This window comes from Chrysemys picta, chromosome 2 (genome assembly GCF_011386835.1).
Source record: "Chrysemys picta bellii isolate R12L10 chromosome 2, ASM1138683v2, whole genome shotgun sequence".
Taxonomy (NCBI): domain Eukaryota; kingdom Metazoa; phylum Chordata; order Testudines; family Emydidae; genus Chrysemys; species Chrysemys picta.
In genome coordinates, this window is record NC_088792.1 from 39,237,037 (window position 1) to 39,252,864 (window position 15,828).

The window sequence follows — 15,828 nt, forward strand, 5'->3', positions numbered from 1 at the left end:
AGAAAAAGAAAAATCTTAAATGGGAAAGAAAAAAGAAAAAGGGGAGGAAGAAAAAGTAAATTACAAATTAAATTTCTCTTTCTTATCTAACGCTTGCATTGGCCTGTTTATATTTTTCTTTTCTTTTCTTTTCTTTTCTTTTCTTTTCTTTTCTTTTCTTTTCTTTTCTTTTCTTTTCTTTTCTTTTCTTAGTCCAAATCTTATGAAGATGTTGTTGGTTTTTCATCCTGTCTCTGATATGTAACTTATTCAGAGAGTAGGAATGATTTTAGTCAATGGGAATTTTGATATTGACTTCAAGAGGTATGTCTACCCTGCAGCTGGGAGTGAGCTTCCAAGCCCAGGTAGATAGACTCATGTGAGAGGGGATTGAGCCAGTACGCTAAAAATAGCAGTGGGGATGTTGTGTCTTGGGCTGTTAAGTCCACCCAGCCCCTCTGGGTCTGAGCTCAGGTGGTCTGTACTAGAGACTCAATGTCCGCACTATTATTTTTAGCATGCTAGCTTGAGTGGTGCTAGCATAAATCTGTCTACCAGGATACAATGAGGTCAGGATTTCACCCAACATGTTAATCTTGCAGTGAATCCTGATATCATTTCATCACTCCTTGCAAATTGACAGATCTTTTAAATCAGTGCACACTATAATTTTAAATTTTTACTTTTAGTCCCATATTTTGTTTTCTATCTGGATTTCTCCATTAGAGAGATTGAAAAATGACCACATTAGAGTCTATCCTCTCCTTAATATATTACTACATATAAAAGGTAACAGGGAAGGGAAATGCACAAATTGGTAGATAGGCACCAGTTGGAGCCAATTTTAGGAAAGGCGCAGTTTGGTTTTAGAAAAGGCAAAGGGACAACAGCTGGAATGTTGGTGGAAAAGAAGCTGGAGGGAAACATTCAGCACGTTTGGTTTTTTCCGATTTGGACAAAGTACTTAGGAGACTGCTGGTACCTCTGTTACAATTCTGTGTGGTATTGGAAGACTTTGTCCAGATGGTGATGAGTTTGCATGATGGTTCCGTTGCAAAAATAAGGATGCCCTTTGGTGTAATGGAGGGGTTTGAGGTCAAGGTTGGACTCCACCAGGGATCAGTACTTAGTCTGTTACTATTCATAATTGTGATGGGAGCAAATCCAAATGGAAAGTGGTACAAAGTTGACCTAAGCAAATGACATTGTACTAATGGCTGAGAATGAGGAAGATTTTGTCTGGGTGACTGATGCATGGAACAGGGAACTAATAAACTTTGGTCTCAAAATGAGTAAAGAAACGACTGAAGTCATGGGGGTGACTGGTGCATAACCAGGACAGATGAATATCAACATCAGGGGCTGGTGCCTAAATCAGGTTTCAGTGTTTAAGTACCCTGAGGACTGATTAGTGGCAAATGGAGAAATCAACAGAGAACAGAAAGCAAGGCTGCTGAGTGCAGGGAGGTCTGGTGCAAGATAAAGGGAGTGATTTATGATAAATGGATGCTCCAGACTACTTAAGGGACAATGATACAAAACCATGGTCTTACCATGGTTTTGTATCATTGTCCCTTAAGTAGTCTGGAGCATCCATTTATCATAAATATATATTTATGATCTATACAGAAGATATATATGTATCTTCTGTATAGATCAAAGACATGAGAATCCAAAGAAAGGCACTTGAGAAAACTTGAAGCTGTTGAAATAAGATGTTTGAGGGCAGTAAGGGGGTGACTAGGATGATCAGAGGAATGGAAAACCTGTCGTATGAAAGGAGACTAGAGGAGCTTGGGTTGTTTAGTCTGACAAAGCGAAGGCTGAGGGGGGATATGATTGCTATCTTTAAATATATCAGAGGGATAAATACGAGGGAGGGAGAGGAACTATTCCAGCTTAGTACTAATGTAGACACGAGAACAAATGGATATAAACTGGCTGTGGGGAAGTTCAGGCTTGAAATTAGACGAAGGTTTCTGACCGTCAGAGGGGTGAAATATTGGAACGGCCTTCCGAGGGAAACGGTGGGGGCGACGGACCTGTCTGGTTTTAAGATTAAGTTAGATAAGTTTATGGAGGGAATGGTTTAATGGTAAAACATAGTAGCCAAGGAAAACCAAGCAATGGTACGTAAATAGTATAATGGCCAACAGGGGTCAGACTAGAGACTCTTGCCTACATACTCGGGGTCTTACTGATCGCCATATTTGGGGTCGGGAAGGAATTTTCCTCCAGGGTAAATTGGCTGAGCCTCTGGAGGTTTTTCGCCTTCCTCCGCAGCATGGGGCAGGGATCACTAGCAGGAGGGTCTCTGCCGATTGAAGTCACTAAAACACAGGTTTGGGGACTTCAACGGCAGAGTCCAGGGAAGGGTTTTGTGGCCTGCAGCATGCAGGGGGTCAGACCAGATGATCATAATGGTCCCTTCTGACCTTAAAGTCTATGAGTCTATGAGTGACATTGCCAGACCATATGAAGAATGATGTCATCAGGAATGAAACCAATGTCTGTGGTCTCAGAGACAAACGGCGAGAGAAGAGGCTGAGATGGTATGGGCATGTATGAAGGATGGATTAAAGGAATCCTCTAAGGGAGGCATTTGAGACTACAGTTCATGGGGGGAGAATGAGAGGACAACCAAGGAAGCGGGAGGACAGAGTGGATAGGGAGCAAATGTTGGACTGGCATGCCTACAAAAGACTGACCTGAACCCAGCTGGCTAGGAAAAGGGGAAGACGAAGAAGGTAGATAGACACCATTGACTTTTGATGGAAGTTGGCTGTTAGTCATTTGTGTGTTTGAAAAATGTCCTCAAAATATATTTAATCCTGCACTATTACAGGTCCAAATACAAAGATACAATAATAGATAAAGGGAATAAAAAATTAAAAGAACAATTAACAATACAGGAATAACATAACCTGTGAGCTGAAATATGCCTATGATCCTGACCCTTGGGTTAACTTGAAACAACTCCTGGTCAAGATATTTGAAGATATCACTCCTCAGGTCATGTAATATGACCTGCCTTTCACTTTCTGGGATAGAATCATAGAATTGTAGATCTGGAAGGAATCTCGAGAGGTCTTCTTGTCCTGTCTCCTGCACTCATGGCAGGAGTAAGTATTATCTAGACCATCCCTGACAGGTATTTGTCTAACCTGCTCTTAAAAATCTCCAATGATGCAGATTCCACAGCCTCACTAGGCAATTTATTCCAGTGCTTAACCACTCTGACAGGAATTGTTTCCTGATGTTCAGCCTAACCTGCCCTTGGTGTAATTTAAGCCCAATTTAATTGCATCTTGTCCTATCCTCAGCGGTTAAGAAGAACAATTTTTCTCCCTCCTCCTTGTAACAACCTTTTATGTACTTGAAAACTGTTATCATGTCCACTCTCAGTCTTCTCTTCTCCAGACTAAATAAACCCAATTTTTTCAGTCTTCCCTCATAAGGTCGTGTTCTAGACCTTTAATCATTTTTGTTGTTGTTCTCTGGACTTTCTCCGGTTTGTCGACATCTTTCCTGAAATGTGGTGCCCAGAACTGGACACAATACTCCAGTTGAGGCTTAATCAGCGTGGAGCAGAGTGGAAGAATTACCGTACTTCTCGTGTCTTGCTTACATTACTCCTGCTAATACATCCCAGAATGATGTTTGCTTTTTTTGCAACGGTGTTACACTTTTGACTCATATTTAGCTTGTGATCCGCTATGACTCCCAGATCCTTTTCTGCAGTACTCCTTCCTAAGCAGTCATTTCCCATTTTATATGTGTGTAACTGATTGTTCCTTCCTAAGTGGAGTACTTTACATTGTCCTGATTGAATTTTATCATATTTATTTCAGACCATTTCTCCAGTTTGTCCAGATCATTTTGAATTTTAATCCTATCCTCCAAAGCACTTGCAATCCCTTCCAGGTTGTTATCAACTGCAAACTTTGTGAGTGTATTCTCCATGACATTGATGAAGATATTGAACAGGACTGGACACAGAACTGATCCCTCTGGGACCCCACTTGATATACTCTTCCAGCTTGACTATGAGCCATTGATAACTCCTCTCTGGAAATGGTTTTCCAACCAGTTATGCAACCACCATATAGTAGCTCCATCTAGGCTGTATTTCCTTAGTTTGTTTGAGACGATCTTGTGAGGCAGTATCAAAAGTCTTACTAAAATCAAGATATACCACATCTATCGCTTCTTCCCATACACATGGCTGTTACTCTGTCAAAGAAAGCTATTAGGTTCGTTTGTCAAGTTTTGTTTTTGACAAATCCATGCTGAATGTTTGCAAATTGATTGCTTAATTATTTGCTACATTATCTTTCCGGGTTCAGAAGTTAAGCCGACTGGTCTGTAATTCCCTGGGTTGTCCTTATTTCCCTTTTTATAGATGGGCACTATATTTGCCCTTTTCCAGTCTCTGGAATCTCTCCCATTCTTCCATGACTTTTCGAAGATAATTGCTAATGGCTCAGATATCTTCTCAGTCAGCTCCTTGAGTATTCTAGGATGTATTTTATCAGGCACTGGCAACTTGAAGACATCTAACTTCACTAAGTAATTTTTAACTTGTTCTTTCCCTACTTTAGCCTCTGATCCTACCTCATTTTCACTGGTATTCACTAGGTTAGACATCCAGTCGCTACTAAGCTTTTTGGTGAAAACTGAAACAAAAAAGTCATTTAGCACTTCTGCCATTTCTACATTTTCTGTTGTTGTTTCCCCCCCTCATTGACTAGTGGGCCTACCCTGTCCTTGGTCTTCCTCTTTTTTCTAATGTATTTGTAGAATGTTTTTGTGTTACCCTTTATGTCTCTATCTAGTTTAATCTCATTTTGTGTCTTAACCTTTCTAATTTTGTCCCTACATATTTGTGATAACTGAGTTAGGCCAGTTGCTCAGCTCACTTGCTAGAGAAGCCTGAGAATAGGGTGCTCCCAGACTCAGTTTGACTGTTTTTGCATTCTCTTCAGCAGATGAATCTGCAGCTGAAGTTTTCTTGGCAACAGAATGCAGATAACATAATGTTCTGTGGCACCTGTCTTTCCAACTTCACAGATCCTTCCCAAAATAACCTACAGGTTAGCTGGTTACAATAAGGCAGTTGATGACCATTATGAGAAAGTTCCAGATTCAGAATACCCTACTTCCATTGTCTGAAGTTGTGTCTGTATGTGGACACTTGTGTTCAAGTAGTACGTTTGTTCCTTTTTCCTCATTATCTTCAGTACTCCCCTTTGTCTCCGAGTAGAAAGAAACATAACAATATTAGCCCTAATCTTCTCCTCGGACCCTTCATTAGTATTGGAGCTTGAGGAATCTTAATGCTTTGGGCTAACATATGTTTTCAAATGTACAAGAATGGTACATTTTTTACTTCTAAAACAAGCTCATATCCCTTTTCTTCACCTCCCCTCTAATGCTAACAAGTATTGCTTAGTACAGTTTTCTGTAACTTCCTATTTTCTGCATGTTAGGATTAAGATACGCAGTACCAAAAGTAACCTTTAATACTATGAGGCTTTCTTCCACTAGGGATGCTATGCTATATGGAATTTTCTCCAGTAAGAGGAGAAATAAATTTGTTAATACATTTAATACATTTGTTATCAAACTTGACAGAATAGCATTGGCTGCTCAATTTTTATACTTTTATCCATAGCCCAAATGTTACCTGCCACCGTAGCTATTTGTGGAGTAAAGGCCTCAAGTTTTTGCTCCATAATCATCTTTCATGGATTTTATTACCTGCTACATCTCATCCAAACCAACTCAGCCCATTCTCCCTTCGGATTTTCTTGGTAGTCTTCCAATATTTAGGTGGCAAACTGGAACAACCATCTGTTTCACTTCAAATAAGAAGTATAGAGGCACAAATTAAAAATCTCCAAAAGCCAGTCATCAAAACATTAGTATAGGAATACTACACTCTAGTTTTCAAATTAAGCCAGTTGCTGCAAGGGAATCTACCCTTCATATAAACATAGTAGCTACCTTTCAAATCCTATAGCCAATCATGAGCCAACCTTCAGAATCCACTGTGGATGAATCGTTATATTGAAGCAAGATCAAAATCTTTCATCGTCACCTCATTGCTCCAGTCTTCCAGCACCAAGACCTCCTAGCAAGATTCTGCCTCCTTGAAAAGCCCTTCAGTCAGTCTCTGCAGTCAAGTGCACCCTGATAGGAAACTTCAAAGAGCAAAGAAATTCCAGCTACAGCTTCACAGCAGAGAGCACAGCTGAGCAAGAACTTCAAAGTGAGAAGTCATCTGCTGACAAGTTTCATGTCTGACCCACAGCATGATCAAAACTTCCTACCACCTCACCCTTCTGGTACTTAACATCTCAGCAGACAAGACTGTACTCTCATGGATTAGGTAGAGAATCAAGGTGAAAACACAGTAGAATCTTGCTAATTTGCACTAATACCTGAGTGACCGACTGAGAATTCCTGAAATTATGAATTAGCAAAATTGAACAAAACAGAACAAAAAAGCAAGGGTCAGGGATGAGAAAATGAACTTTTTTTCATTGACATTTTCAACTGCAGTTTATTTTTAAATGATTAATACTTCATAATATACTAGTAAATGGGATTAGGGTATTTTGTAAAAATGAATTTTAGTAATACAAGACCTCATTAGAGCATCTGCTGTTTTGCTGGAATTTTCAAAGGTACTTGCAAGAGTTAAGCATCCCAGATCCCATTGACATTCAGTGGCAGTTGGGTGCCTAACTCCCTGAGGTTCCTTTGAAAATTAAAGTCTTTTAAATTTTTCTGCAAGGTGTGAGACTCTACTAGGTTTTTAGGATGAAAACCAGGAAATGTTGGATGATTTACCTACTTTATGTCAGATTTTATATATCTATATATCTATATATATAACTAGATATGGGCAAACTCATTTATAAACAGATCTGAACTTTTGTCCCTACCTTTTTATGAGGCTCAGGAAAGTTTGAATCTTGACCGCCTTTCTCCCAATTACTTTCAATTTTTGTGCACTGCTACATTTTCTGTTTCCTGTCAAACTGATTTCAGAGTGGTAGCTGAGTTAGTCAGCAAAAACAACAAGGAGTCCTCCTGGCACCTACTTCCACTTTAACTGAATTGTCTCTTCAGCACTGACCCCCCACTTGGTAAGGCAACTCCCACCTTTTCATGTACTGTGTATATATACTTGCTACTGTATTTTTCACTCCATGCATATGATGAAGTGGGCTTTAGCCACTTATGCCCAAATAAATTTGTTAGTCTCTAAGGTGCCACAAGGATTCCTCGTTGTTTTTGTCAAGACCGAGAAGAGCTGAAATACCCTAACTGAGAGTTCTTTCATTACTTTTGGTGCTCTCTGAAAGTGGACATGCAGCTGAAAATATGAGTAAATATGTTTTTGGGAAATGTTTATGCCAGTCTTGTAGACTGAACGTGTGGCTAATATCTGGAAAAGCATGCTAACTTTCATATGATTTCCTGAATCTTTGGGGGCTTCACAGTTATTGTTTTAAACTCACAAAAATGATGGAAGTACTCCCTAAATACAAAGCTATTCAGTTGAAGCTTTATTAACCAGGCAAGCTGTGCAGCTGAAACTAGCAGTGTAGTAACAAAGTGAAGAAATGCCGTGCCATACATATAGATTTGTTCTGGCGCTTCTTATATAGATCTTTATACAGGATTATCTCTAATAGCATTAGCTTGATCAGACATATTGCTTAAATTCAGTGCTAACAAAGACTTAAAACAAAACAAAACAAAACAAAATCCTTTGAACATTGCCATTAAATTGCTGGCATGACATCAATCCCCTTAACAAATTCCCTGCTTTTCTCATGGCCACAATATCCCAAGATAAAAGGGAAGCACAGCAACAGAGTTATCAATTACTATGATATCTCTACTGACTTGTGAATTAAAAGCTGCTTGCATCCATCCCCACATCTATACGCACAATGTTTTACAGAAATACAGTAGGTTCTTAAGCAAATATTTAGCAAACAAAATGTTTCCTAGCTTAACACTTCCTTACATTTAACAGGTAATCAGCCAATAGCTATAAGAGAAGATAAATTATACAACAATTATTGCCACTAATGAACCTTAGAGAATTTATAGGACAATTTGCCTTACATAATGATATTTTTAATAAACATGAAGCCATTTTATAATATTAAATTAAAAGCAAACAAATGGTTAAGATAATATTTACATTTAGCACCATCCACATTTAATGGCTTGAGGCAGGAATTTCCATAAATTAGAGGGCCTGTAACTAAAACTGTATCTCTTTGTTTTGATAGACTATGTGGGTGGTTTCACAAATCAGCTGCAGAAGATAAGATAATTCATTCTAGAACAATGCTGGTAATTAATTTTGCTAAATGATCTCATTTTTATAAATTGAAAACTTTAAATCACAATGAGTAATACATTGGGGTAAACGGTTAGCATGATTTTCAGTTAAATGCCATTTTTAATGTAAACAGTTTTATCACTTCTGTAGGGAGAAGTACATATGCTTAATGGTTTACTCCAATTTAGCAAAAAAAATTTTTTAGGTTTATAGTACAAACATTTATTAAATCCTGTTATAGATCCTAGATACCTTTGCCTTAAATTTAAAATACAACACTATTTTTTTTAAAGTAATTAGTGATTTTGGCTACCAATTTATGGAGTAAACCATTGCACCTACAAGTAAGTTAGAATAAATACCTAATATATGTGGCTGGATGAAATGCACATTCTTATCTTCTGGACTGCTTACTAAGTTTAATTTGGGAAACATCATGTTAAAAAGACATACAGTCTTCATCTTTTCTGTCCCCACATGTCCCAAGGCAGGGCCTGCTCCAGGCACCAGCGTACAAGCAGGTGCCTGGGGTGGCCAATGAAGAGGGGGGCGGCAGGTCCAGCTGTTCGGCGGCGGGGCTGTCACTCCTTCTCGGAGTGAAGGACCTGCCTCCGAATTGCCGCCGATCGTGGCGGTTTTTTTTGTTTTTTTTTTTGGTGTGTGCTTGGGACGGCAAAAACGCTAGAGCCGGCCCTGTCCCAAGGTCAAGAGGAACATTAGGAGGCTAGGCTTCCATACTGTGGGCCAAACTGTCACTATATTTGCCAAAGATGCATATAAATAGCAAACTTCACCTGTATTCAGAGATGCTAGTGGTGGATCTCCAGGATCCAAAAGCTTCATGGTATCAGGACAAATGTATCACAACTTTTTCTACCTACATGAATTGCTGAAGACTTAATGGACTTTTGAGATGGGAAAGCTCTGGGTCAGAATAAGCTCTCCGAATCCACTTTGTTGGGCTCTGCAGGATTAAAACCATGCCCATCCTTTCTGGCTTTCTCACATACTGTCTTCTGCCCCAGTACATATCAGTGGAGAGCCCTTCATACTCATTTTCTCTTTCTATCAACAAATCAGCCATGAAAAGTAGAGAAAGAATAAGGAAAACGATGGCTGGAATGATTTACTCCATTTTACAGCTTACAGGAATAAATTGGATGATGTAACTAAGAGGTGCTATAGTAGGTTGACAGGTTTACATCCATAGGGCTGATCTGTGAACATGATTTTTCTGTAAGCTCCACCCTATTCCTGTATCTGTTCCAAAACTCGCTGGGAACTAGCAGATATTGATATCAGCTGGCTCTGTGCACCTGTATAAATAGGAGCTATCTTCAGGTTATGTAGTTCTAAAGTTGCCTTCCTTTTCTGGATTCTGAGTCACCTTTTTCCCCACAGGTGTATAAGGGTATGGCTATACTACCCGCCGGATCGGTGGGCAGCGATCAATCCAGTGGGGGTTGATTTATCGTGTCTAGTCTAGACATGATAAATCAACCCCCGAGTGCTCTCCCGTCAACTCCGGTACTCCACCAGGGCAAGAGGCGCAGGCGGAGTCGACGGGGGAGCGTCAGCAGTCGACTTAACGCCGTGAAGACACCGCGCTGAGTAGATCTAAGTACGTCGACTCATTCACGTAGCTGAAGTTGAGTAACTTAAATCGATCCCTCCCCCCAGTGTAGAGCAGGCCTAAGAAGAATCGGAGTTGGGGCACATATGTATTAAAATCACAAAGCCCTTCCTCTTCTAAGAATATAATAGAGAATACTAGAATTAGTTGGAAAAAAGCCCCCCCCCCAAAAAAATTCATCTTTTCTGTGAAAAATCAAAAACTGAAAAATATTAGCCAAAACCCAAAAATTTCAATTTGAAAATGCTGCCACTGTGCCTCATTATATTTGTAGTTTAAGTGTTTATGCCACTATTCCTCTCTGTGGGCTGGACTCCATGGATGAACTGCATCTCCCACGATGCGCAATAATATACTTTCTTGCTGAGCTACCATGTTGCATTATGGCAGCCATAGTGTGGTTGGGGAACCTGGCCCACATAAGAGAATGAGGGCATCAGATATCTGAATAAAATCAATACCAACATTTCTGAATTGAAAGTTTTCAGCCTTTGGTTGAAAACCAAAAACGTTCCAGTTTTCAGGTGTTTAGTTTTAAAATGAAAAGTCTAATTTTTCCACAGAAAGCAGAAATTTTTCATGAAAATAAAAAGTTTTTAGTAGTAGTAATACATTGATTTAGAGATTGTGCCAGTTGCTGAAATAATCCTTTAGAGAAGACCTTGAATTTGTACATGGCGAAGTATTATGGGGCATATCCTAAGTTTTCTATTTATTTATAGCCTTGTTTTACAATGGAAATTATATTGCAAACATTGCTATATGAAGATTATATATGATTTAACTAAACTTCTGAAATATTTGATATCCAAATGAGAAAGTTGGCAGACTATATGATAAACTAACAAGATATCTAAATGTATGTATGGGTGCTTCAACATAATCATAAATTGAATCTTTGCTTTTGGATCGAGACTTAAGCTTTTAGCAAGAAGATTGTAAGAATCAGTTTCTTTATGGTACTTCTGCCTTGTGAGCAAGTCTTGGTTTAGCTGTTTTCTTATTTCCCATCTTTCATATAACATTTTTTAATTGTAGGTGACTCAGAAGAAGACTTGTGATAAAACCATGAAAAATGAACAAATTATTGTTCTGTAGGAGAGTCATACATTGTGATGAGCATGACTTGACTGTCAAAGGTGTCTGTAAAATAGCAAATAACAAGAATATATTACAATGATGTAAATTTTTAAATTGAAGAAGAGATTCACAGTAACTTTCAATAGTGAGGTTTTTTTGCAGTGCAGTCTTTGATATTGGATATCATTTATTTTTACATACAGAAGTATGTTGACACTATTAACATTAAAAGGTTTGACCTTTCTGTACATGTGATGTCAGTATAACCTTGCAGGATCCTGTAGATTTCAGCACTGGTGTGGTTTTCATCCCAAACACCTTGGTATTCTAAATATGATTTATTTGACTTTTTTTCCCATTAAGCAATTCTATTTTAATGCATTTTAGCTTAGTCTTAATTCAGTATAACAATATCCTAAACACATAGGGAAAAACACAATTAAGCATGATATCTGTTTTATTTCATACTACTCAACAAATTTTTCACAAATCATGCTGACCAGTTAGTGTTCACAGTGGATATATGGGATTTAGACTAATTATAGTAACTCACTCATGTTTGTGCAATGCATGACTAACACAAAGATATTTTACCAGAATTTTTAAATGTTATAGTAACTAGTTTTAACACAAAACTAGCCAACTATGAAATCCAACTTTCAATTGAAATAAAGTGGCAAAGAATATTGGGATGCATTTGACTTTCCAGAATGTGTAGATATTCCCTATTTGATGTTGTGATTTTTTTTTCTAGACACTACCCAAAACAGTCCTTCACTACGGTGGCAGATACTCCAGAAAACCTTCGTCTGAAGCAACAAAGTGAATTGCAAAGTCAGGTAATCATTGACGTAGTTTTTGTATTTCACTAATATTAGATAATCAGGTCAACTTTTCTATCAGCTTTTCATTGCAGCACGAGTGTTCTTTTGGCATTAGGGTAGTCTGTGTCAGCAAAAACAATGAGGAGTCCTTGTGGTACCTTACAGACTACCACATTTATTTGGGCATAAGCTTTCGTGGGCTATAACCCACTTCATCAGATGCATGGAGTGAAAAATACAGTAGGCAGGTATAAATATACAGCACATGAAAAGATGGCAGTTGCCTCACCAAGTGGGGGGGTCAGTGCTAACGAGGCCAATTCAATCAGGGTGGATGTGTCCCATTCCCAACAGTTGACAAGAAGGTATGAATATCAACAGAGGGAAAATTACTTTTTGTTGTGACCCAGCCACTCCCAGTTTTTATTCAGGCCTAATTTGATGGTGTCAAGTTTGCAAATTAATTACAGTTCTGCAGTTTCTCGTTGAAGTCTGTTTTTGAAGTTTTTTTGTTGAAGGATGACCACTTTTAAGTCTTTTATTGAGTGTCCGGGGAGGTTGAAGTGCTCTCCTACTGGTTTTTGAATGTTACAATTCTTGATGTCTGATTTCTGTCCATTTATTCTTTTGCATAGAGACTGTCCAGTTTGGCCAATGTACATGGCCGAGGGGCATTGTTGACACATGATGGCATGTATCACATTGGTAGATGTGCAGGTGAATGAGCCCTGATGGTGTGGCTGATGTGGTTAGGTTCTATGATGGTGTCCCCTGAATAGAGATGCAGACAGAGTTGGCAATGGAGTTTGTTGTTCCTGAATAAAGACTGGGAGTGGCTAGTGTGGCTCTCTGAGGTGTGATTATCAGGTGGGTTTGAATCTGCTATGGGCATTGTGCTAGTCACTCCTTTTTATGGGGGCTGGGAAGGAATTTTTTCCCTCACCACCATATTGGCTTTGGTGGAGCGGGGTTTTTTTGCCTTGCCCACAGCCAGTGTTAGGGAACACCTATTATGGTGAGCACAAAAGGTGCGGTAGGCTATATGTCACAACTTATTTGGTAAGTGTGGGGCGGATGTCCAGTGCAAGTACTCCATAGGGAAGGCATCCAGTGACCAGATAAATGGCCTGGTAAAGGACTTAAAAAGGAGGTGCTGCTGGTTAAAGGAATGGAACGGTGTGGGTTTGGGGCTCCTATGGTTGGAACGGCAGGGAGCCAACCCCCCTTTCTTATAGCCCATCTAATCCCTCCTACAGAGGGTAGTGGGAGGGATGGTAAGGTTCTGGCAATGGATTTGCTAGAGTGACCTGGATTGAAAAAGAGGGGGAGCTGGTGGAAGCCCCTGCCCTGGCAATTACAAAACAAACAGGGTTTACCTACATTGTACACTTTTATCTGCCAGGTAGTCTCAGACATCTAATAATAAAGATGCAGCCTGATTAAATCTGTATCAGGTGTCTCCTGTGCACCTTTCGGTATAGCTGGACAATGACATCACTTAAGTTATTTCTGATCACAACAGTGTATGTAAGATCAGAATCAGGCCCAAGGGGTTCTCATGCACTAAGCAAATCACAAAATGTTGGCTCATGTCAGCCTCCAGTAACACAGTTATAGAATATTTAGCTGCTCCTAATATTTGCTTGCTTTGGATGATTGCCTAAATGGTGGAGGTGGTCCCAGTATATACAATAAAAATTCATATAGAAAGCTCTTTTTACTCAAGTTGTGATTAAAATATTACCAGTCAAAATTGCCACAGCCAGATTAATGAGGCATTAAAAATGAATAGTAAAAGGAAAATAAAAATTGTGATAATGGATACATAATTCTTTGACTCCACATAAACAAAATATGCATGTTTATTTGCTTATGGTATTCAGTGATATATAATCTCCAGTTTCCATTGTCATTCAGGTCTTAACATCTTGATATATTTGTTTTCTAAGTAATGTGTTTTCTTATTATTTGATTTTTATGCATCATTTGGAAATTGACTTATATAAAACTATTGAACAGGCTTTACTGCACTTCATGCTTGTGATGGTTGGCTGTTTAGGGGTGTATTCTTCTCTTGCTACACTGAAATTTACTTGCAAATCTCTCAGTACCAAAAATTGGAGTAATGTGGCAAAAGCCCAGAAAGCAGAATTGAAAAGATATCTTTTAATGTTCTCCTTTTGGGAAGCTCTTTATAAACGAATGGGTGAAGCAGTGGGAATAGTCACGAAAAATGTTGGTGTCAGTATTTATAGTAATACGTATATGGAAGACTTAGCATTTTTTTCTGGTGTGATTAAAGTTTGATCCATGGACAAAACTGGGACCTACAGAAGTTCTGTCATGCTACATATGGATGCACTTATTTGTAAAGAGGAAAATTCTGTAGAAGTTGCATCTTGATTTAAGTAGCTTAGAGAGCTGCAGTTTGCTTACTTTTATTATGGTGCTTTGGCAGCAGCATCATAGTTAAGCTTGTACTACAGAGTTCAGTTTGACAGAAGCTTTAAACCTTTATTTTGTAAAAACTTCTTTGAACTGGGTAAACCCAAAACATAGAATATAAACTTTGATTCCTATTTGAACTTTTCGTGGTGGTTTGATGAAGATGAATTGATTCAGAAAGAATAATAACATTTCTAAAGTCAATCCTTCTGCAGTTTTTCACTGGATTGTCTCATTTTTCTTCATGCCCCTTCTGCAAGAAATCTAAAACACTCTGGGACGAGTCCTTTGTCCACTTTGCTCGTCATGTGCAGATTCCCACAATATCAGTTATACATTGGTAGTATTTATCTGTAGTGATTTTATAACTTTTTAGCCATAACAGAAAAATGTGTGAGTCAAGCTGAACCCATTGAATTTGATGACAAATCTGATTTGCCATGAATGCCGTTACTCACTTCCAGAGGGAGGGGGAAAGTGGGGGGAGACACTGACTTCTTCACGATCAATTGCCCCTCTAGTCTACAGGATTGTTCCCTGAGTTGGAAAAGAGGAGACAAGAACTTAAAATCTCACCTCTTTTAACTGTTGTTGAAATTCTCATGCAACTCACTACCCTTATTATGAACTAAAGCCAGGAACCCCAACCTAGGAGGCAGTTAGGGAAAAGCTTCTGATAACTCTCTCCCACACCCATTTTTTAAATAAACTTGCAGAGGACTTGTATAAGGTCACTGCAGGCTCAGAACCCAGGTCTCTAATATGACAAGCCCTCATCTTATCCACTGCATCACACTCTTATAGAGTGTCTAAACCAGTTATGGTTATTTTATTTCTTACCACTATAGATCACATTCCTCTTCCAGAGCTGGGGATAGAACGCGGGATTCATGATTAGCAGTGTAATGGACTACTAAACTGTATGATACTGTTCACCCACTAGGTGACATTGTGTGTAAAATATCTTATTTAAAGCTAACCTTAGCCAGATCTGGCAGAGTATTAAAGGATCTTATGGTGAACACACCTGGTCTGTATAACCAAACTCTGTAGCCATTCCATATCTGGTACAGGAACATGGCATGGTGTTAAAAGTAAACTAAGAACAGAAACAGAAGGAGAACAGCAACAAAGGTTGTAAACAGAAGGAACAAAGCAACAAAGATTGCAGGATATCGTCAACATGCCACTCTTCAATGCCCCAGACCACTTCATCTTTTACATTGCAACCAAGCTCCACAAAGAAACTGGAGCTATACAGGTATCTTCTTTAATTTATGCTTCGGAGAAGCAGGCGGAGCATCTCTTTAAATCCTTTGACTTTACTGAAGACTGTCACAAAGATGATTATGAAAGGGTTTTGGCTATGTTTGATGCATACTTTATACCTTAGAGAAATGTGGTTTATGAAAGAACGTGCTTCTATGAGAGAAATCAAGAACTAGGGAAAATGTTGATGTTTTATAAGAGCTCTGCATACATTGGCTGAAAATTGTGAT

The 15,828-nt window shown here is 38.8% G+C and overlaps 1 protein-coding gene across 2 annotated transcripts in view; it reads left to right on the top strand.

Moving 5' to 3' along the window:
* NEBL (nebulette) overlaps positions 1-15,828 on the top strand; it is a 389,302-nt gene that overhangs the window by 119,355 nt on the left and 254,119 nt on the right. For both annotated transcript variants that reach the window (XM_005302757.5, XM_042857629.2), the window contains exon 3: positions 11,815-11,899. In XM_005302757.5, coding sequence (XP_005302814.1) covers positions 11,815-11,899 — 85 coding nt within the window. The remainder of the gene's footprint in view (positions 1-11,814; positions 11,900-15,828) is intronic.